The sequence below is a fragment of the Lissotriton vulgaris genome, chromosome 3_1 (genome assembly GCF_964263255.1).
Source record: "Lissotriton vulgaris chromosome 3_1, aLisVul1.2, whole genome shotgun sequence".
In the NCBI taxonomy this organism is placed as follows: domain Eukaryota; kingdom Metazoa; phylum Chordata; class Amphibia; order Caudata; family Salamandridae; genus Lissotriton; species Lissotriton vulgaris.
Window position 1 is genome coordinate 2,082,649,749 of NC_141689.1, and position 21,975 is coordinate 2,082,671,723.

General features: G+C 47.0%; 1 protein-coding gene across 2 annotated transcripts in view; it reads left to right on the forward strand.

The window, feature by feature from the left end:
* The window catches only part of AASDH (aminoadipate-semialdehyde dehydrogenase), a 630,945-nt gene that overhangs the window by 529,003 nt on the left and 79,967 nt on the right, over positions 1–21,975 (forward strand). For both annotated transcript variants that reach the window (XM_086962613.1, XM_086962614.1), the window contains exon 14: positions 20,946–21,077. In XM_086962613.1, the coding sequence (XP_086818739.1) occupies positions 20,946–21,077 (132 nt within the window). The remainder of the gene's footprint in view (positions 1–20,945; positions 21,078–21,975) is intronic.

The window sequence follows — 21,975 nt, forward strand, 5'->3', positions numbered from 1 at the left end:
GGTGGCCGCCATTTTGGAGCTGGGTTGCGCCTGGAGGAGATCTGTTGGGGTGGTGCCCACGGCCTGCACATTTGGCTGGGAGCATCGATCGGCTAGGAGTGCAGGGCCACGCATTAAGGACATATGGGCGCCTGAGGCGGGAACTCCACGGTTGACCACTACTTTGGGCCATGGTGGCGTAGCAGACCGCGATAACGCAAGTGCGGAGGAGCACGAGTCTAGGAGCCCCCTTGGGTTGGCTGGATCCAGGTGCGGCTGGAGAGTATACCATCGAAGAGCGCGGAACATCGCCGGATCACTCTGACTGGCCGCTGAAGTCGGCGTTATAGAGTGTCTGGATGTCCAGTAGATTGGCCATGGGTAAAAATGACAGAACGCAAGCCAAACTCACCTTTGAGCAGCGCCGGACCAAGGGGACGGAGGTGCCTGCTTCTGAATCGTCTCCGAGGAGTGCCACCTCCGACAGATCCACGGGAGCGGACATTCGAGAACTGCTGGTGTCCATGGAAAAAGGACTGCATGAGAGTATAGCGGCCATTGGAACTAAGATCGACGCCCTGACGTACCGCATGGACCGCATGTCGGAGGGAGTCGACAAGCATGCTGAACGTCTTGACATGGCGGATAGGCGTCTGACAGAAGCGGAGGAGGCTCAATCAGAGTGGGACAAAGACCGTAAGCAGTTTGGCAGGCTTCTGCAGGTGATCCAAGACAAGTCTGAAGACTTGGAAGCGAGGTCACGGAGATCCAACATTCGCATAACGGGAGTGGCGGAGACCACACAGTCAGGCAAAATTGAGCTTTTCGTGGAGAAACTCTTGAAGGTCCTGCTTGGAGAGGAGGCTTTCTCGCCTATGTTCATTGTTGAGAGGGCCCATCGCACGCTGGGACCTAGACCGAAGCCAGGCGCGTTCCCCGTCCCATAATAGCGAAACTCCTGAACTACCGAGATAGAGGCACGGCGCTCCGCCTGGCCAGAGACAAAGGCAAACTGCAATATGAAGGCATGGATATCTCACTCTACCCGACTTCACCGCCAAAGTGCAAGAGGAAAGGAGGCAGTTTGCCCCTTACAAAAAACAGCTGCGTGATTTGGGGTTGGACTACGCCATGATGTATCCTGCGAAGCTCCGGATAAACAAACGAGGTCACTCGCACTTCTTTACGGACCCCAGGGAACTACAAAAATCCCTGAAGGAATGGGCCAGAGAGCGCAGGGCTGACCGGGGGAGCAACCATGACGACGCCAATGTTTCCTCGCCAATGGATGAACAAGACTGAGTGTACAGATGCGGGGAGTCAAGGGCATAACTCAGTTCTTGTTTTATCATCCCCCTATTGTTTGCTCATGCACCGCCCTGAGCTGCTGGCTGCGGGGCTATCCAGCACGACCGGCCCCCAAATGACTGAGTCCTGGAAGAACGCTGATGACTCCCTGCTGGGTGAGATTGTTCTGCTTTCTCTATGTGTTTGGGGAGACTGGGAGGGTGTCTCACCCTGAGCAGCAGACTCAAGCCTAGGAACCAGTACAATTGGGATGTGGAGCGGAGCGCGGATGCTTCAGTATGGATCTGAGTTGCGGGGTTGGGGGGGGGATAACATACCTTTGCACTTATCAACTTGGGCCTTGCCAATGGCACTGAACTCTAAGCTGGGGTAGGGCATAAGGGCGCGTCAGCTTTGCTGTGGTGGATTGGTGACTTGCTACTTTTGGCTGGCAACCTCTGCCCTTGTGCTTTTGGCTGTTAGGCTCCCAAGAGGGCCTGTTAAGGGACTGTTTGAGTCTGTGATTCTGGGGTGTAGGGGGGCGGTATGGGGTTCTGTCTGACCAGGTTGGGGGTGGTCGGCTGTGGGCGGGCTGGGAATTGTCAGGCCAGGTTGGGGGAGGCCGGTTTTGGGTGGGGGGGGAAACATGTTGGGGACTGTCATTGCTATCTTGCTTATGGTGCTTTGAAACTAATGCCGAGCAAATAGAGGGAGAATGTGGCACAGTAATACAGCTGTTGGTACCCTGTTGATCCCGCTGTTGAGATGACGAATGCTAATGACGGGAATGTATCACGAGATTTACAGAAATTGAAGATGTTGACATAGAACGTGAGAGGGCTCAACGATTATCGTAAATTGCGAAAGGTACTCAGCTACTTGCACAGACACCATGTTGACCTTGCTCTCCTCCAGGAGACTCACCTTCCACTTACCAGCAGGATGCTGCAGACCAGGGGTCTTGGGGGACACAGTGCGGCGGCGGGGTTCACAACACACTCCAGAGGTGTACTCACCTGGGTCAATCCAACCTCCCAACTAAAACTGGTGCCTCTGGTGTCGGACACGGAGGGTCGGTTTGTTATAGCTAAATGTGTAGGCCGAGGGCTTGATTTGATTGTGGTTAATGTCTACGGGCCAAACTATGATTGCCCTGAATTCTACACAACGCTGTCTGCCCAGTGCAGAACACACGTTTCCTCTAGAATGTTGTGGGGAGGTGATTTCAACTTTGTCTTCGACCCTGGCCTCGGCTTTGCACATGAAGGTGGAACTGCTTAAATTGGATCTGGTGGACGTTTGGAGAAGTAGGCACCCCACGAAAGGTGGTTATACGCACTACTCTGCTTACCACAATATACAGACTAGAATAGATTACTGGTTAGTGTCCCAGGCCCTACTAGATAGTATTAAGAACTGCGAGGTGCTGCCCCGTACCCTCTCTGACCACTCTCCTGTACTGCTGCACTTGGTGATCCCGAAGAAAACGATCCCCCCCCTTTACCTGGAGATTCCCCCCCTACTCCCTTCTGGACGACGTATTTCGTGCGGAATTAGCGGAAGATATAGATATATTTTTTGAAACGAACCTGGGGACGGTAGACAGTTTCCAAACTGTGTGGGAGGCTTTTAAGGTTTATATCAGAGGTATGGCGATGTCCAAACACTCGAGTGTGCTTAAATCTATTCGACGTGACTTGAAACAACTTGAAACCTGACTGTCTGCCTTGGAGGGGCGCCTACAGGACGACCCTGATGCCGGGGCTGACTCTCAAATTAAACTCCTACTGACTGAATACCACAACCTAGCTGACAGGGAAGTGCACCACATGGGCAAATACGCTACGGCGCGAACGTACGGGGAGGGGGAGAGACCGGGTGCATTACTGGCTAGAATGATACGCAGCTCCAGGAGGCCACTTGTGGTGGATGAAATGCTCACGCCAGAGGGTGAGGTTATTACGGACGAGGAGGAGATCCTCCAAACCTTTCGACAGTACTATGCTGAGTTATACAAGTACAGATCGCTGCGAGTCGAGGAAGAGATTGATGACTATCTTGAGCATATCGCCATGCCTTTTTTACCAGACTCAGACAGTGAATTCTTGATGTCCCCCATACAGGAGGATGAGATTTTGGAGGCTATGGCGGGTATGCGATCTGGTAGTGCCCCGGGCGCTGAAGGGCTGACGGTGGGCTTTTATAAGTCATTTAAAGATAAAATGGTCCCTCATCTGATTACCCTCTTCGATGATATCTACGAGGAGGGCAGTATGCCTCACTCAATGAGGGAAGCCCTACTTATCACAATCTTGAAACCTGGAAAACCCCCGAGTCTTGCAGTTCCTACAGGCCACTTTCCCTGCTGAATGTGGACGCTAAGATATTTGCTAAAGTGTTAGCCACACGGTTGGCGCTACTAGTGCCGGACCTGGTCGCCCCAGAACAAACGGGTTTCGTTCCCAACAGGAACCTGACATATAATATCCGCACAGTGCTAGGAACTATGCAGCACGTGCGTCAGGAAAACACTGCCTTAACGGTTTTTCTAGATATGATAAAGGCCTTCGACTCCGTGGAGTGGCCTTTCATGGTCAGAGTCCTTAGGAAGCTGGGGCTGGGAGAGCCGTTCTTGCAGATGCTGGGAGCCTTGTACCACCGGCCCACAGCGAGGTTGAAGATCGGGGACAGAGTAACCGACCAGTTCGAAATCAGCAGAGGCACTAGACAGGGATGTCCACTATCGCCCCTCTTATATGCGTTAGTTGCGGAGCCGCTTGCTTGCGCAATCAGAGAATACCACAGCCTGGAAGGTATTAGTTTCCCAACGTATAAAATCGGCATCTCAACATATGCGGATGATACTCTCTTATACGTCCGCGACCCTGAAGCGAACCTCTCAGCCGTCCTACGGGAGGTTGTGCGCTTTGGCGCTCTCTCAGGATTAAAAGTGAACTGGGATAAATCCATTGCCTTCCCACTGACGCCCGTGACACAACCCTTTGACATGGAGTACCCCCTGAAGTGGACCACCGATTCAGTTAGATACCTAGGCATACACCTCCACACTGACCCGGATGTTTTGGTTAGAGAAAACTACGGTGTAGCATATACAAAGCTCGTAGAGGACGTTGACGCGTGGTGCAAACTGCCGTTGTCCCTAATGGGCAGGATAGCCATCATGAAAATGATAGTACTGCCTAGGTTCCTTTTCCTCTTTAACAATATTCCAGTGGTGTTGTCTAAGGCTTTCTTCAAACAGCTCACGCAGGTGCTCATCAGGCTGGCATGGGGAGGCAAACAGCCTAGAGTTAAGTGGACAACACTGATCCTCCGATATGGAGAGATACTACCGTATTGCGCAAACGGCTCATTTGCACTCATGGATCCATGGGGATCCGCGCATACCACATGTGACCTTGGAATGCTTGTTTGCGGAGCCTCTCCCCCTTCCGGCCACTGTCTGCCTCCCGGAGGATCGTGCCATTGGTCAGCTAGACTCGCTCAAGTCCACCAATCATGCATGGCACGCGCTGACACGAGCGCGAGACTGTAGACTCCTGTACTCGCCGCAAATGCAGGTTGACTGGGCACTGTGGTTAGGCCCACTGAGGGAAAAGGGAGTGACGGAGGCTCTGCGAGCGCTGGGGCTCACGAAAAGGGAAGACCTGTTTGTCGCAGGGGTTCCGAAGACCTGGGAACAACTTACCCCCACACCACTGGGACCTACGCTCCTGCAGCGGTTTCAGTTCCATAGGGTTCGGAGTGCATTCAGGGAAGTGCTGGGCCCCGAAATGGAGGAACCTCCGGAGGTCCCCCGATTAATTCCACGTCCTCCCGCAAACTGATCTCAAATCTAAACAAACTGGGTGTGGCTAAATCGGCAGTTCCAGCATTCCAAAGCCAGGGACGAATGGCAAAAGAATTTGCAGACGCCGATTGAAGATGACATGTGGAAATACTGTTGCACCAGCACAAGAAGACTTTCCCTTAATGGTAGACATAGACTGGTGCACTTTAAATTTCTGCAGCGTGTATACTATACCCCAAAGAGGCTGCACCGATACGGGCTTAGGCAGACAGCGGAGTACGAACAGTGTCACGCGCCGGTAGCGGATTTTATCCACTTGGCGTGGTACTGCCCGGGAGTTCAGAGATTTTGGGTGGAGATCTTCTCAGAGATTAGCGCGATTCTGGGCTCGGAGCTGGCTATTGGACAGGCATTGGCGCTCTTGGGGTACTCTAAGCCACTTCCGTTATCCCAACGACGTCTGGTAGATATGGCACTCCTGATGGCCAGAAGGGTAGTTGCCCAATGCTGGATGAGGGGACCGCTCCCTACCAAGAAGAGATGGGCGGGTGACTTGCTCTACTGCTGCACTCAGTCAGAACTTTATAGCGAACTACTCCCTCCCAGAAGCAGGCCCAAAACTTTCTGGGGTCTCTATCAGGCATATGTCCAGCAGAGTGAGGAGGAGAGCTCGGTCAGTGACAGGGAACTGGACCCCCCGGAATCCCCAGAAGGTCAGGTGGAGCAGTAGATGTAATGCTTCGGAGGAGGCGGGGTGGAGGGTGGGTGGGGTCTTTGGTAATAATGCAGGCAGCATCTCTCCCAAGCAGTCTGGATCTTGGGTTAGAGACTCTGGAGTGTTAGCTGTGGGCAGGGAGGCAAGAACTAGCTGATAGTACCAATTGGAGTGAGTTACTAGGAACAGGATAGCTGGCACACGGGGTAGGATGGGGGGTTAGTTGGGGTAGTTAGTTTGTTTGCAGAACTTTTTTCAGATTACTTAGGCCTTGGCCACATGCATAGGGAATCCCACCAATAAGTGACTCGTGGGCACAGTCTCGACATGTGTTAGTCGTAGAAGCCAGGAACTTACAGACACTTATTGTACCATCTGTTTCTACTGCCATGTTGTGATTAACCGTTGCTGACTCTGCATGTCTGTTGCTCTATACGCCGCCGGGCCCCCGGGATGCCGGCTAAAGGGCTGTGTCTAACATCTTCCAACTGCGCCGATATGCGGAGCTCCTTTGGTTGATAGGAAGAGACTGTGGACTATGTAATGCTTACCATGTTTCATGAATAATAAAGGTCTTTAATAAAAAAATAAAAAAATTATACTCTGAAAGTCCTTTTCAGTAATTCATCAGTCAAATTTGGTAACTTCCGAGATTTACCGAAGAAGTTAATGAACAACTCTGTTCGATACCCTGATACATATCTAGTATGTACATAGAAATAAATAGAAGGTTCGGTAAATTCCGGTATTTACCGAAGAAGTTAATTAACTATTCTGTTCCATACCCTGATACGTATCATGTATGTCCATAGAAATGAATAGAAGTTAGAATAGTATAGAAGCCAAATAAGAGCTGTAAAATTGTAGTGGGAGCCCATCCGGACTGTGTTTTTTTTGTCGCCAGGGATTTGATTTTTTCTTGTGTCTCAGTTTCAGTGAGAGGGAAGACCAGATCAAACTCTTTTCCTAAGTAACCCAGGGTAGAGGAATTCCAGCTAGGTACGCTAGGTTCGGCAGGTGCTGTTCTGCAGTGTATATAGTTTGGGTGGTATTCAACTAAAGCATGGTGCTTTTCAGCCTTTCTGTGCACATAACGGTCTGGTGTTCTTCTGATATAGAATAGGGTTGCAACGCATTTCCTACTTAATCAACCCAGCGAGTAGGGCTCCAGGCTAGTTTACTTCTTTATTTGTCGCCACTGTGTGTGCCACAATATTAACACGTTGCAGACATTCCAGAAGATCGGCATGTGTTTTATGAGCAGCCAAGAGGGACCCTACTGTTCCTCCTCCCAGATTGCTCAAGGTTCCCAACCAAGCAAGGATGCCTCACTAGGGCCCAGGCCCACTTTGAGTGGTCCCCGAGCCCCCATTGCTGCTGAGATACAGTGCCCACGAATGGTAACTTTAAATGCATGCCACTCCAGCTCTCAGGTGGAGGTTGTGTTCATGTTCTGATGGAAATAATCAGTTATGTTGTCATGAAGCACCTGCCCTCCAGCAGGGAGGACTCGAGTCTTCAGGTTGGAATTGGGGGCACATTGCACCCTAATGGAATTCTTTGATCAAAGAGTTATAGTGAGAAACTGTCCGTCTCCAATACTCCAACACTCCAAAAGATAACCCATGGAAGCAGTGGCAGCTATTCTATCTAGGGGAGAATCTAGATTGTTGGAGGAAGAGTAAAAGGAATATGCCCTTACACCTTCATTTCGCCTTTGCCAAATATCCTCCAAGAACCACTGTTGTAGCTCAGTGGTTCCTAAACTTTTCCAATTCGCGGCTCCCCTTACCTATTGACTGTTGGCCACGGCTCCCCATTATGTTACCTTTTATTGGTGGGTGGGAGATGTAAGCCCGGCCACGGGAGTACTTTCATGTTTCTCCCTAAAAATGATTGTGATGAAGCTGATGAAGGTATTACATATCATAGAAGTAATCCTATCCTAACCACTACAGAGCCCCATGCTGTGTCAACGACTGATTGGACTCATTGGAGGAACATAGTGTTCTCAGTGAAGTGAACTATAAATGCATGTCAGTGTGCATGCCTGAAACACATTGGCATGCGCACCGCAGCCTGTGAGACAGACTAGGAGCTTCATCAGACAAAACCCCAACAAGGTTTATCCGTCTCAAATCAGAGCATGCAATTTTTCTAAGCCATCCACAAATTCTGAAAAACACAGCAAATGAGGGCTTCAGAAACAAATTATCAACACATTGTGAGAAAGAAAATATATCATAGATTGTGGAACTAAATATTCTTTTCCAAACATATATACATTGGATAATACTATTGATAGTGACCACTGTTATCTGGTTGTTTATGCCCATTTCCTTTTAGATAAAATGTGTAAAACTAGGACAATGGAAAAAGAGAGTTAAAACTGATATGATCTAGATACAGTCAAGCACAGTCAAGGTGTGTAGTAAGTCTGCAGCAATTTTTGGCAAACAGAAAAGGCAAACAGAAAACATTAGATTGGGCACTGGCAATGCATGCGGTTTTCCTGTTAATTCAATGTTATTTTATTTGATGGTAACGGGTGCTTCTGTTTGCTGAGCTCCTTCCTGTTGATCGTTCTAGATTCAGGAAAGATATTAAGAAGGGCACAATACAGAGCTAAAGGGAAGGCATGGTAAAGAATTGATTCCTTTCAATAGTTTGTCATACTGTAAAGTGAATAAGCAGATTTTTTTCACCTAAACAATAATCCTAAATCAGCCTTAGAATTTACAGACATGGATGTTAGCCCTGGTTTCAATCAGGTCAAAAATCATGCAACTGTGGAGAAACTTCTGTTTTACTATGCTCCTTAAATTTTAGATATTTGTTATAAAAACTGCAGTTTGAAAACTGATAATATATTTTGCTGTGTGCTACTGCCCCGTTAACCCAAAAGGTTACTACTGGTATTGACACTTGTGACCTGCAGGTCTGTTGCACGCTGATGACTGCAACTGACTCTCAACCCTCTGAATTATCTAACTGAGATCGGTGCATGCAACCTGAAAGTCACACTGTTTCATATCCCCTACTACTCCCCACCCCCCACTTTTTTTCCGAATCAGTGCATAAATAATATATGTCTCGGTCTTAACGCCTATCTCTGGCTAAGGCCTTAGCTTTAAAATGTTGTCAGGAGAGTCTGTGTTGAGCTGTGCTGCAATTCCGGCAAGGACCCTCTAGTGTAGACCAGCAAAAGGAAAGAGACAGCACGCCCTCATGGTAAAGTAAGAGACAGCCAGACGCCTTTGCTGCCTGCAACTTAGCAAACTCAGCAGGAAACCTTTGCAGGACCGGAGCTTTAGGCAGTCTGACTCGGTTGAACTCTAGGAATGAGGACAAGCACATGCGTTTTTACCACTACCGTGTTAGTAAAGGCAACGTGAAATGCTGCCTTAAGCTGTAGGCCTGTCGCCTACAGCTCAATGAAGATAACCGCTTCACACCGTATGTAAAAATGCATTACTGAGTGCAATGAGACTCACCGGCGGCTTGATGTGGTCTCTGCTGGTCAAGTCAGACAGCGGACTTCACCTCACCGGACAGCGAGAAAGCAAATGTATTGAAACATCCTCATCGCCCTCCTGTTCTCATACCAGACGCCTTGATGTTACACTGCCTTCTTATGGCCCAGGGCAACTACTGCAAGCCTGACCACATGGATCAGTGTTGAATTTAGACGCAACAAAGTGTGAACTACTATTTATTAGTGGTTCACAAACTATGCGCATCTGTTTGTTCGTGGCGTCCCTGGCTAGTTTTCATCGCACACCGTGGTGCCATGGCGCATAGATTGGAAACCGCTGGCCTACATGTTGGACGTGACATCCTTATTGTGGTTTTCCCCCAACATTTTATCTACCGTCCTCTTGTTTCTGCTGATTTTGATAGCTTTAGGACTCTGCTCACTACCACTGTTGACCAGTGCTAACGTGCTTGTGCTCTCCTTAAAACATGGTAACATTGGCTTAGACCCAATTGCCACATTTAATTTACTCGTAAGTCCCTAGTAAAGTGATACCACCTGTGCCCAGGGCCTGTAAATTAAATGCTACTAGTGGGCCTGCAGCACTAATTGTTCCGCCACCTAATCAGCCTTTAAAACCTGTCTCAGGTCTGCCATTGCAGTCTGTGAGTGCAGTTCTAAACTGCCGATTCAACCTGGAAAAATAAATCTTTTGCCAGGCCTAAACCTTCCTTTTTAATATATATAGGTCACCCACAGGATAGGTCCTAAACAGCCCAGGAATGAGAGTGCAGTGTATTTAAAAAGTTGCACATGTGCTTTTAACTTTTACGTGACTTGTGAAAGAAAAAAGCTCTTAAATTTGTTTTTACTACTGTAAGCCCTACCTTTCCCATAGGATAACATTGGGTTACCTTATTAAGTGCTAACTTTCAATTGAGGACATTGCAATTCTGCTTTGGAATAGCCGCAATACGGCGCATCCCGACGCTGAAACTCGCATCGCAGCCTCCTCAGAACCGCTGTTGCGTGACGCTTCCTTGATGAAGGCCTTCGCATCACAAGCCCCTTCTTGATGGTGTCCTTGATGATGACGCAGGGCTTCACATCGCACCCCTGCAGCTTCTTCCTAACTGTCAGAGCGCAACACATCTTCACATCGCATGCCCCTCGTTGACGGCATGCTCAATGACGATGCAGGAATCCACATCGCAGCTCCTCAGAACTGCCGCTGTACGACGCATCCTCAATGCAGAATTTCACAGCACACCCCAATCAGGATTTAATATACTTTGTTAACCGGGCCTAGCATAGTCCCTGTATCCAGCCCATGCTCCATCACAGCCGGCCTAAATTGTGACTGTCCCAGTATGGTGCAACAAGAAAACCACAGTTGAAACTTTGTACTTCCAGGCACTATTTTTACTTAAATCTTTGAAATTGCATATCTCTCTATTTTTCTGAATTGGTGTTTTTTTTTTTGTTTTGTGTTTTTATTTTATTACTGTTTGAAGTGCTGCATAAATACGTTATACATAACCTCTACGTTAAGCCTGACTGTTTTCTGCCAAGCTACCTTAGGGTAAAGCACAGGAATTTGGGGTTTGTTTTTGCTTCACCCTTACAGAGATTATGGTTGCTGCTTCAGCAGGGTTTCACCCCGTTCCACTGCTGACCTAATTTCCTACACTACCTCTATGTGAAAGGTCTTGTGTTTGTTAAATTGTTCAGGCAGGGATGTTCCACAGTTTGTCATATTTGTGGTCTTCTGGTTAATAATTATTTTTCACAGGATTTTGCAGTTAATCAGGCCCACAACAATGGAGGTCACTATCACATACTATAAATTATATGCTTCTTGCGTTGGGCAGTTCTCCTCTTAAACCATTACTTTTGAAATAACTCAGCCATACTGGTATCTGACAAAAAGTGAGGTTGATCCATCCTTCCTTGGTCCAGCACTGAGAAACCCTTTGGGGTAGCTGTGTACACTACAAGATGCAATAATAATTCCCTTGCATGGAACATAGGGGTGATGGGTTCGACTAACAAGATTAATGCTTTATACTCGTTCGTTAAGCGTTGAGGAACACACATATCCTTTTTGTATGAATCACATATGAAAGACACAGAGATAGCCCATTTACAAAGACGGTACCAGGCCCAATTATTCTCCACAAACTACTCCGCTTACTCCTGGAGGGCCATTAAGTTGGGTAAGGTCTGGAGTACCTTTCAAGCCACAGACGACCATCTTGGGTGGTGAGGGAAGATACCCCTTGATGGCTTGGCAGAGTGTGCAGGGATCTATGCTGGATATGTTGTTTCCTCTTCTTCCTCAGGCCCTAATCACATTCAAAGTAAAACGCCTCTCCACTTAGCTATTGTAGGCTATAGCCAAGGTTGGGTGGTGTGCTATACAAGGCACTTGATAAAGACAGAAATAGTGTGGGTGCTACTATTCAGGACAGCAGGAGGGGTATCTCAGTTATCAACAAGGAGCAGTTTGTGACAGGGCTGCTTGGAGATCGCTGTGGTGAGGATGCAGAGAAGCAGTCTCTGTATGCCGCCATTCATGAGGGCTCCTCAGTCAATATTACCAGTCATGGTGGTAGTCTCTTGTGATTGCCGGCGCGAGAGGGGGGGAGAGTAAGAGTACTTCACTTACAGTAAGTCATCAGCTGTTTGTGGCAAGACATCCGGAGGTGCCACTGATCCTGAAAGAGAGATCCACGGCCCAGCTGATTCCTTATTGCTCGATGTTGCTATCCTCTCTGGGAGCAAGGTGAGCCAAATCGGTGCAGGATTGCAGCCGCTTCCAATGCAGAGCGTCTGTTAACATCAATTTGGTGCTCTGAATGAGTAGAACCACCTGGGGGTGCCTCTGTTATAGGCTGGTGAGAACTCTTACACCTGCATCTCTACCGAGAGCATGCAAGTTGTCTAGTGAGAGGATGTATCTGTGGTCATCTGCTGTTCTGCCCAGTCCCATGCTTCTACTGGGTCATCAATGAAGTTTGATTTATGTGCAGTCACTACTCTGAGCCTGGCTGGGAGGAGTAACGAAAACATGAGACCCAGTTCTCGAAGTTTGCACTTCACACCAAGAAAAGAGATGAGCAGTCGCTGCACCGCCAGAGTGTAATCTGGAAATAGCATGGTTCAGTTGTGCTCTAGTTCAAACAGTACTAGGCAGGTTGCCTCATGCAGCATAGCATTGTGATCTCTGTAGTAGAGGAACTTCACGACAAATGAGCTGTGGGGGGGCCCCTCGAGGAGAGTCCAGCGCCGGGATATGATGCCCCCGGTCTATTGAAAAAAAAATGCAGATAGCTTAGTGGCAGACATGAAGTCTCTGATCCAGTTCTCACTGTAGGCTTTTCAACTGGTCCCTTCGTCCCTTCAGTCAGCTGTACTATACAAATATTATTTCTACGAGATCTGCCCCTTGCGCCCTTTACACCCCCTCAGGAAATTGCATTCTATCAGTTAGTTCGGCTAAGTGTTTATAGGCATCCGCCGATTGTGGCTGCATATCTTTGATAGTAATTTCTGTGTGGGCTACTTGTTCAATAAGCCTCCTCAAGTCATCCCTAAGGATTGAGGTCGGTAGCATCAGATTTGAATTTTCTGTTCCAAGAAAGTGCTTGACGTAGAGCCCACTGTTCGCTCCCTTGATGTTTTGAACGCCGAGATAGACTTCAATATATCCTCAAGATTCCGCAAGCAAGACAAGGCAAACAAGTTGTTGCTTCAAGAACTTGAGTCCAGACTGACCTGTATACTGTGCCTGGGCTGACAGGGCCACATTTTCATCACAAGCAGCCTGGCTGCCAGGATTGCAGGTCTCAGGTCGTTGTGCAAGGAAAGGAGGTCAGTTTCTAACAGGGGGTGATCGCTATACCAGCAGGAATGGTTTGTGTTTGTAATGCTCATCTGACAGGTCTTGCAACATATCATGGGGTATCCAAGTATGCATGGGCCCCAAAGGGATCGCCAATTCTTCACCCTTGTGGGGGGGGCAGATCCTCCAGCCGCCAGCACGGGGTCCAGCTGCAGGCCGCAGTTGCCCAGCACAAGACCCTTAGGCTGCAACATCTGCAGTCACGCTGCCGGGCTGATCCCAACAGTGCCCAGGCTCTCTCACCCTGCTTGCTCGACACCCGATCCAGGTAGTGCCGCATCTCAGGAGTGCAATCTGGAGGGTTAATCGATGGTGCCTCTTCAAGCTAGATAAACACCGGATGACATGCCACACTGGCAGAACAGCTGAGTTATGCGGCTGTCATGTTCAGCAGCTTAGACATACCCCCACTCAATGCTTTACTTCACTCAGCTGCTAGGCTTGTTTCAGACAAAAGAAAAGATGACCACATTATGCCTGTGCTAACTGACTTTCTGTTGAAACCCAGATACAATTTAAGATAGCCTACATTACACATGAAGTCCTGAACGTGCAGCATAATTACACGCTTTGCTTGAGTTAATAGAAGACTTAGATGAAATCAAAGTAAATATACCCCCAGATTCATCAAAGTGCCGTTTTGCGAGTCCTTGTTAGCGATTTTTAAGGAATCGCTATTAAAGACTCGCAAAACGGGATGCATGTAGAAATCACAATATTTTTTGCGATTTCTACTGCTTCCGTATTTGCGATTCGCTAATTGCTAATCACAAATAAAGGCCCATAGGAATGAATGGGGAGTCATTCCTTATTTGCGATTCGCAATTAGCGAATCGCAAATAAGGAAGCGATTTCAAGGGTGCCAGGGTGTCCAAAGGACACCCTGTAGCACCCCTGAAATGCAAATGTACACTGGTGTTGCGCACACACATGTCCAAAGGAAATGTGTGTGTGTGTAACATACAACTTAGAAAAATGCACTAAAGTGCATTTTTCTAAGTTTTCGCTATTTACCACGAAGTTACACTTCGCGGTAAATAGCGGCCCCATATTGCGAATTCGCAATTTTAAAAAGGTTGTGAATGTAAATGTCATGGTACTTATAGAGCACACTGTCACTAGACGGTCACCTTGCGGTGTCGCCTATTTGGCTTCCTGGCGCTGATACTCATACCGCTGTGGAACCCCTCCTGGCTTTCCCTGTGAAGTGTCCACTCCTGGGCACCCCCAGGGTGAAGCCAGGCATCTTTAGCGCTGTTGGGGCCGGTGTGGAGGCTAAGCAAGCTATTGCCCAGAGTTGCAGCGTGGGGCCCGTGATTAGAATATGCACCGAGGCGAGAATTAACAGGTCCGAGGAAATTGAGCTTGAGACCCCGCAGAGGCGGGAATCGAACCCTGGTCCCTGGCCAGAACTCTGCATCAGGGTCTGCCGCCCTAACCATTGAGCCACACTCCTCCACAAAACGATTAGCAAGTTCATGAATAGCATTTAAGGAATCTCTAATTGAGATTCCTTAAATGCGATTTTTCGCAATTTAGCGAGTTCTATAATTGCGTTTTTTGCATTTGGGATGATGAATCCCAAATGCAAATATAGCGCTCGCAAAGGGCCAGAGTCTCAGAATCTGGCCCTTTGCGAGCCGATTTCAGCTTGATGAATCTGGCTGATAGTCTTGACCCCTAATTTTTCCCATTCTATTAGCACTGGAACCAAATTTCTCTGTCCTGTCAAGCTCTTATGCTCCCACGCTCTACACAACTTTCTCTCTTATTTATTTTATTTATTTTAAGGTTTTGTAGAGCGCGTAGTAACCCTAGAGCATCCCAGCGCTAGAACCTGAACTCAGGAGGGGTCAGCAACGGAAGGAGTTAGGGGTCAGGGGAAGAGAAGGGTCTCTGCCCTCCATTATACCTTCTTCCATCTTAATGCTACTTTCTGGTCTTCAGTGCACACTTCTTTAGGCTGTCTCCTCTTCCCTCTACTTGTGGGTTTTCCTAGAATGTGATGTTTAACACATTTATAAGTTTTGTATATAGTTATGCCCTGTACATCAGGTATTCTCATTTCTTGTTAATATTTCATGCTTTTGCATTCATTGTTCATCTTGGGATTATATTAGAATATGATGTTCAGTTTAACACACATATTAGTTTCTGAGAAGGAAACATGCTTCACTTTGCTTTCATTCCTTGTAATTGTGCTATGCTTCTGTAATTGTGCTATGCTTCTCCATCCAATTTCCTTTCTCTTTACCCTCTTTACTGCCTCCTCTTTCCCTTATTCTGACACACACTCCCTTCTCTCTTCCTGCTACTTGTCTATCCTCCCCTTTCAAAACCACGAAGTTTCTCTCCTGTTCCATTATTTCAGGAGGTTCACTGCTTGTTGAGATGTTGCCAACCACAAATCTAAGATGCTTTGATTAAATCTGAATGCTCTGTGTCTTATAACCATGCCAAACATATGTGTTGTTCAAATACACAGTGCAATAATGCCATGCGATTGAGTGTCCATTATAAAAAAGCAAAACTGAAATAAATAAAATAAAGATCTGCTGTCAGAAAGGTACCTGGTTGGTGTGTTTAGAGGATGAGTTGGTTGCAGCTGAATTATTGGAGGAGCTGCTACATCAATTTGGTGGTTGACGCTCACCTGGAAATGACCCTCAGTGAATGAAGACTGCAAAATCACTATAGGAGGCTTTGCATGGACCCGGTATATTGAGGAAAATAATGAGTGGTCTGGCATGTATAAGATTAGTGCCCTGGCTCTTCCAGTTTTGCTGATGGGGTTCCCAATGAAGCACAATAAGGTTTTGATTTTATAGGTAATTTTTTTATTGTAGCTGCAGAATTTAGATTTGCCATTGTGCTACCTGACGATTATTTAGAATGGATTGAGGTTCGATGTGTTATATTTGGTCGCAGTGTGTATTGATGCATTTTATTAAATGTTTTTTCACTGTAAGACTTTTCCAACAAACCTTTTTCTAATAATAAGATTTAGTGTATTTCTACAGAATTGCAGGACTTCCTGAACTTGCATCTTATTAACCACAAAAAGAACACTTCAAAAAAGCCACCTTCGACGCCGTTCCCATCACCGCATTTGCCACTATCAATCAATCAATCAGGGATTTGTAAAGTGCACTACTCACCCGTGAGAGTCTCAAGGTGCGGGTGGGGGTAGAATATATCGGCCGACTCCGAGTCATCAGAAAATCCAAGTATTGAGGCTCTTCCTGAATGTTTGCTGTGTGGGGATTTGTCTGATGCTGAGGGGGAGTTCATTCCAGGTCTTGGCCGTGCTGTAGAAGGCTCTTCCTCCTGTTCTGGATTTCCAGGACGCGAGATATTGTGGCCAGGGCGAGTACGGCAGAGCAGAGGTTTCTCTTGGGGGGTGTGGAAGGAAATTCTACTGAGGAAAAAAGTTTTTGTGGTCCCTATAATGTCAACTCGTTTTTTAGCTTGCCCTCATGTTACAATTAAATAGCTTCATGGCACTTCCAGGACGGTTGAGATACCGTAAGTGTAAGGGCATATGTCAGTTATTGACATGTAGGTGGATTTTTAAGGCCTGATTGCTTTGTTTACAATTGTTTTGAACTGAATCTTTGCATACGTGGTGGATCTAAAACTGTTCTCTTACAGTGGCAGTAATTTCTTTTCTCTTGTGATTGGAATTACTTTGTGGGGTAGTGACTTCTAGGGCAGGTGATAAAGCAGGGGTGTGGTGCAGCACCCCCAAAAGTAACCACGTTGGAGTACAGAAGGTAATTGAGCTATATAGATGCCTTTAAATATTGTTTTTATCTTGTCAGATTTGCTGTGCATTCAAAGACAGAGGTCAAATGTCAGGCCATGTCTTCCGACAAATTGCTGCTTATTCTTTTAAGGTGGACATTGGTGTTTACTTTTCTTTCTTAAACTGAAAAGTGAGAGGATCTTGTAAAGAGAACAATGTCAGCCCCCAGGGAAAAGCATTTCGCAGACTAGTCTTTCCCCGGGGGTATTCGTGCCCCAAACAAGTCTTGAGTGGGGATAGGTGGGTTTAGGGGGCAGGGAGCAGGTCAGGGATTTTGCAAATAAGGGTCCAGAGTGGCGTGAAATGCCTCTTCCGGACCTGTGCATCATTGTGGACGGTTTATTAGTATTTCAGGAGTTTGTAATGAGTTTTTAGTGTCCTACCTCATTAACGGCTCTCATCTGCAGGGCGGAATCTTGCCCACAGGCCAGGACAGCACTTGGGATACGGGCAGAGAGAGACCTGGCGTCTGCCGCCAAGATACAGGCCGCGCTCCAACACTGGGCACAGTGGTCCGTCATGACCTCCTGCAGCCCAGTTTCCTGGAGGAAGCCTGGATGGGCCTGACTTAGCCGACATGGTTGGCAGTGAGCGGTGTGGCCACCGCGATCGCAGCCTGCCTCTCTGATAGCGGGGGAGGCAGACACAAGGTTTGTCAGCTCGGGCGGGGTAGGAGCTGTAGGCAGGGGAGGGCCTGCGTGAGCAAGGGTGGGAGGGGTGTGAGCCTCCCAACGCGTCTACACAATAATGAGCTCTCCGGCCCCAGAGGCTCTAAGAAACCTTGGCGGGGCTCAACAGGAACAGGACTCCATAAGCTTGAAGGAGGCCCAGCACGCCGAGGCAGAAGGCCGTATGGGACTCAGAAATAGGTGTGAAGGAGGAGAGGCCTACTGATAAAATTACAGGGAAATATTTTGTCACGAAGGTGGGAGTCCGATGTCAGCGTCTCAACTTTTGGCTGTGTTGCGTATGGGACTTCGTCGGTTGGGAAGAGATCCAGCGGTGTTTGGGACCCACTCCTTCAGAATAGGGGCAGTGACTGTGGCAGCAAACCTGGGGTGGGTCTAGGATCGCATACTGAGGATTGGCAGGTGGCAGTCACATTGTTGTGAGTGTTATGTCCGTAAATAATGGCCTGACTGCGCTAGAGGGCCATGGGGTGAGTTAAGAGCTGGGTCTGTGCGGATGACAGGCCTAATGCTGTGTCATTTTTAATGCAGGTTATGTGAACGGTCCAGGGGCGAAAACGGTGACCTAGATTATGGGACATTCCTTGGTGCATTGAGCAGCTAAATTTGCGGACCAACAGATATACGGCAGGAATCTGGGATTGCAAGAGCAGCCGACCTGAAGTTTTATGGTGGGCAAAAAGTGGAATGCGATGGGAAGGTTTACTGCCCTGGTTAACAAAGATGGTTCCACAAAGGGGTTGCATGGACATGCTTCTGATTTATTTGGAGGAAAACTATTTAGTGAGGTTATCTGGTTTGACACTTTTACAACACATGCAGTGGGATCTCAAAGCCATCAAGCTGAACTCAGTGACAGGTCAAAGTTGGCGGGGACAGTTAAGCATGCTGCAATAGGCAAAGCTTGCAGGAAACTGAACCGAGCAATGAGAGTTTTCTGCGCAGGGATGGGAATTGCGGTGATCTCTCATGGGCATATTCGAGAAGAAGAGGCATGCCTGTTTCGGGATGATGGCATACATTGGTCAAGAATGGGCAATGCATATAAAATGATGCAGCTGAGGGACACAGTGAGTGGCCTGTGGAATGAGAATATGTGGTGCAAGAGAATCCCCATTTTAACTTCATGTGTGGGTGAATGGGGGGGGCTGAAAAACACTCTCCAGGGTTTATTCAGGGTGGCAGATGTTTTGGGGGGTGAAGACTCACATTCAGGTTCTTCCACACCCTCGGGGGCAGAAGAGCAGAAGATTAGGAGAAAAAGCAGTGGGCGGTACCTTTTCAGGTGACAAGTGAGTTCAGGGGAGGGTGTTTTGGGAGATAAAGAAAGAAAGCCAGGAGAGACGAAAATGTAAGGATCGGAGCAGGGAAGTATGGAACGAGGTATGACGTTTGGGGAATTGAAGTTGGTGTGAGAGGTGAGTGGCCACGTGATGTGCGGGCGATTGGATTGTGCCTTAGTTCACAAAGTTAATGTTATTGTTTAATGAAAGTTAAATATATGCAACCATGTCCTAAAAAAATTGGCCTTTTACGTTATTTGTGGGTCATGTGTGTTGTAGCACGATGTCGGCACCCGGGGAAAAGCATGTCGCAGACTAGTCTTTCCCCTGGGGTATTCGTACCCCAAACAGGAAATGGGTGGGGATAGGTGGATTTATGGGGGAAGAGGAGGGTCAGGGATTTTGTATATAAGGGACCGGAAAGGCGTGATCTGCCTCTCCGGACCTGTGCATCACCGGGGAGGGTTTATTATATTTAAGAACTGTGTCCGTCCACCCACCCTACATGTTGAAGTCGTCAGGGAATGGGGGGCTTGTCTTTTGTTACAGCGTTGTTTTGCCAAAGTTAGGACAGGTTGCAGGGCTAGTAAGCGGAAGTCTTTGAGGGGGTGAAGAGTCACATGTGGGCTCGTCCACACCCTCACGGTGCAAGAAGAGCGGAGCATAGGAGAAAAAGCTGTGGGCGGTACCTTGCTGGGTGAGAGGGGAGGGTGGTTTGGGAGATAAAGGCAGAGAACCTGTGGAGACGGGAAGAATGTAAGAATCGGATCGGGGAAGGATGGAACGAGGTATGACGTTTGGGGAATGGAATTTGGTGTGAGAGGTGAGTGGCCGCGAGATATGCGCTGGATTGGATTGTGCCTTAGTTCACAAAGTTGATGTTATTGTTTATTAAAAGTTAAAGATATACAATCATGTCCTAGCCTCATCGCTGCTGCCGATGGCCAACGGCCGTCGCGTGCACTACCTTTGGAGTGCTGCGCATGTCCGTTGGCCGTCGCGGCCCCGCCCGCGCAATAGAACGTTCTGCACTAGGGCGGAACGTTCGGCGCAGTTAAGGGGCTAATAAAACTGGCCTTTTACACTACTCGTGAGTCATGTGTCTTTGTTGTAGCATGGTGCAAATTGTGACAGTCTTGCTGGAGACAGGGAATCTGAAAGGAAATGCTGTGGAATGTCTATTTTTTCGAACACACAATAACATTTAAATGCCTGTAAACAAACTGTACAAGTATTTCAAAATGCATCAGCAATTACGAAAGCACACATTAAGTAATTCTGAAGTGTGATGGAAACAAAGACTTTAATATGATCAAAATGAAATACAGGAGCATGCAGAGCAGCAATAAGGTTTGTATTTATATATGTTGAAACCTAAGTCAAGGCATTTTAGCTGCACCAGTTGCCTTCTGTTTGATAGGAACATGGTGCACCGATGTAGGACTGTACATGGTGTGAGGGCAAAGTAGGGAGCCTGGTGAGTAACTGTAGATGGTTTAAATCACATGACCAGATAGCACAGCTCCATTACTGCTGTATTTGGGTTACACATTCAGCAGGAAAAGGTGTAAAACTTGATCTGCGGAGATCAAATCTGAGTAAATATAAGACCGTATTTCCACTTCATCAAGCCATCTGCGCAGTGTAGCTGGCTGGTACGTAAACACTGGCTTTCCCTCTGGAGAACCGAAGCGAAGACTAAAAGTGTTCGACCCACTCCCATCTACAAGAAACATGCGCCCAGCAGCATCAGCACTGCCAGAGTGTCCGAAAGAAAAATTAAAGGTGTCATATTAAACACCCAATTAAATATAAAGCTCAATATCGGTTACTTTTTTCCTCATCCAGATAATTAAAGAAGCAAAACGAGGACGTTAACAGAGAAAAAAGTGACCTACATATTGTATTTGTAGGATTCTATAAGCAGACAAATGAGGTGCTCAATAATCGGCTTAACAAACCTTTCACATAACTCCATTATGTTTTGTTTTGTACAGGATAGTGGAAATATTATTTGGAAACATTCTTGTGAAAAACCTCTGTTTTCCTCACCAAGATGCACCCAGGACTGTGTCTTCATAGGATGCGTGGATGAAACTTTATATTGCTTCAACCATCATGGAGAAAAGGTTTGAAACTGAGCATGCTTTTATTCTTATGTTGATAACATGAGTAGTTGTGCTCTCTTAGGCATGCAAAATACCCTATAAATTAGTTCATATTTTTAGTATTTTCCGATAATAATTGTTCCTGTTTTGTATAACCTTTCTTGCTTTGATGCATTCCCAAGCTCTGTCATTTAGAACTGATCTTACTTTGACCTATTGATCTAGATTTTTTGTCAGTTTGTGGTTATGTGACGTTCTGATCTTTCTAAGCTAATGCCATGGCATGGGCTAATGGCTGTTTGCAAATATTCTGTTGGCCTATTACAGGAGTTGTCCCATGTAGTGCATAACCATCTTAGTTATAAGATTAGCAATATTCTTTGTCAGGAACCTCCTGCTGTAGCAAGCATCGTTAGCCCTATAATTCCAGATTACAATACTTAATTGCTATTAGATTGTGATAAAAGAGGCCATGACAACTTTTTCTTATTGTGCTTGATTATTCTGAGTCTATTCCATGTCTTCCTCCTGATAGTGATTTTCACCCTGATTCCCCAAATGTAAGTCAGTGGAATACATATGGAATGTCTAACAGTTGGAGGGCAGTGTTTGTTCGCTCTATGTGGTCCTCCAGCAAAGTTTCAGATGCTTCCCCTACAGACTAAGATGACATCCCACTCTGTTTCACGAAATATAATTCACTCTTGCCAAAAAAGTAATAAAGAAAAATCATGATGGCTGATTTGCAACTGCTGTTTGACCTTCGCTAACTTAGGAATACTTCATTTGTTCTGTGGATCTTGTTGAGATTTCTGTATACTAATAAGGAAAAAGCAAAGGGTTTGTGTATGGGTTGTGGGTGGGCGTATTTTGACTTGGGATCACTTCTTATGTCTATGATGCTTTTTTTATATCTAAG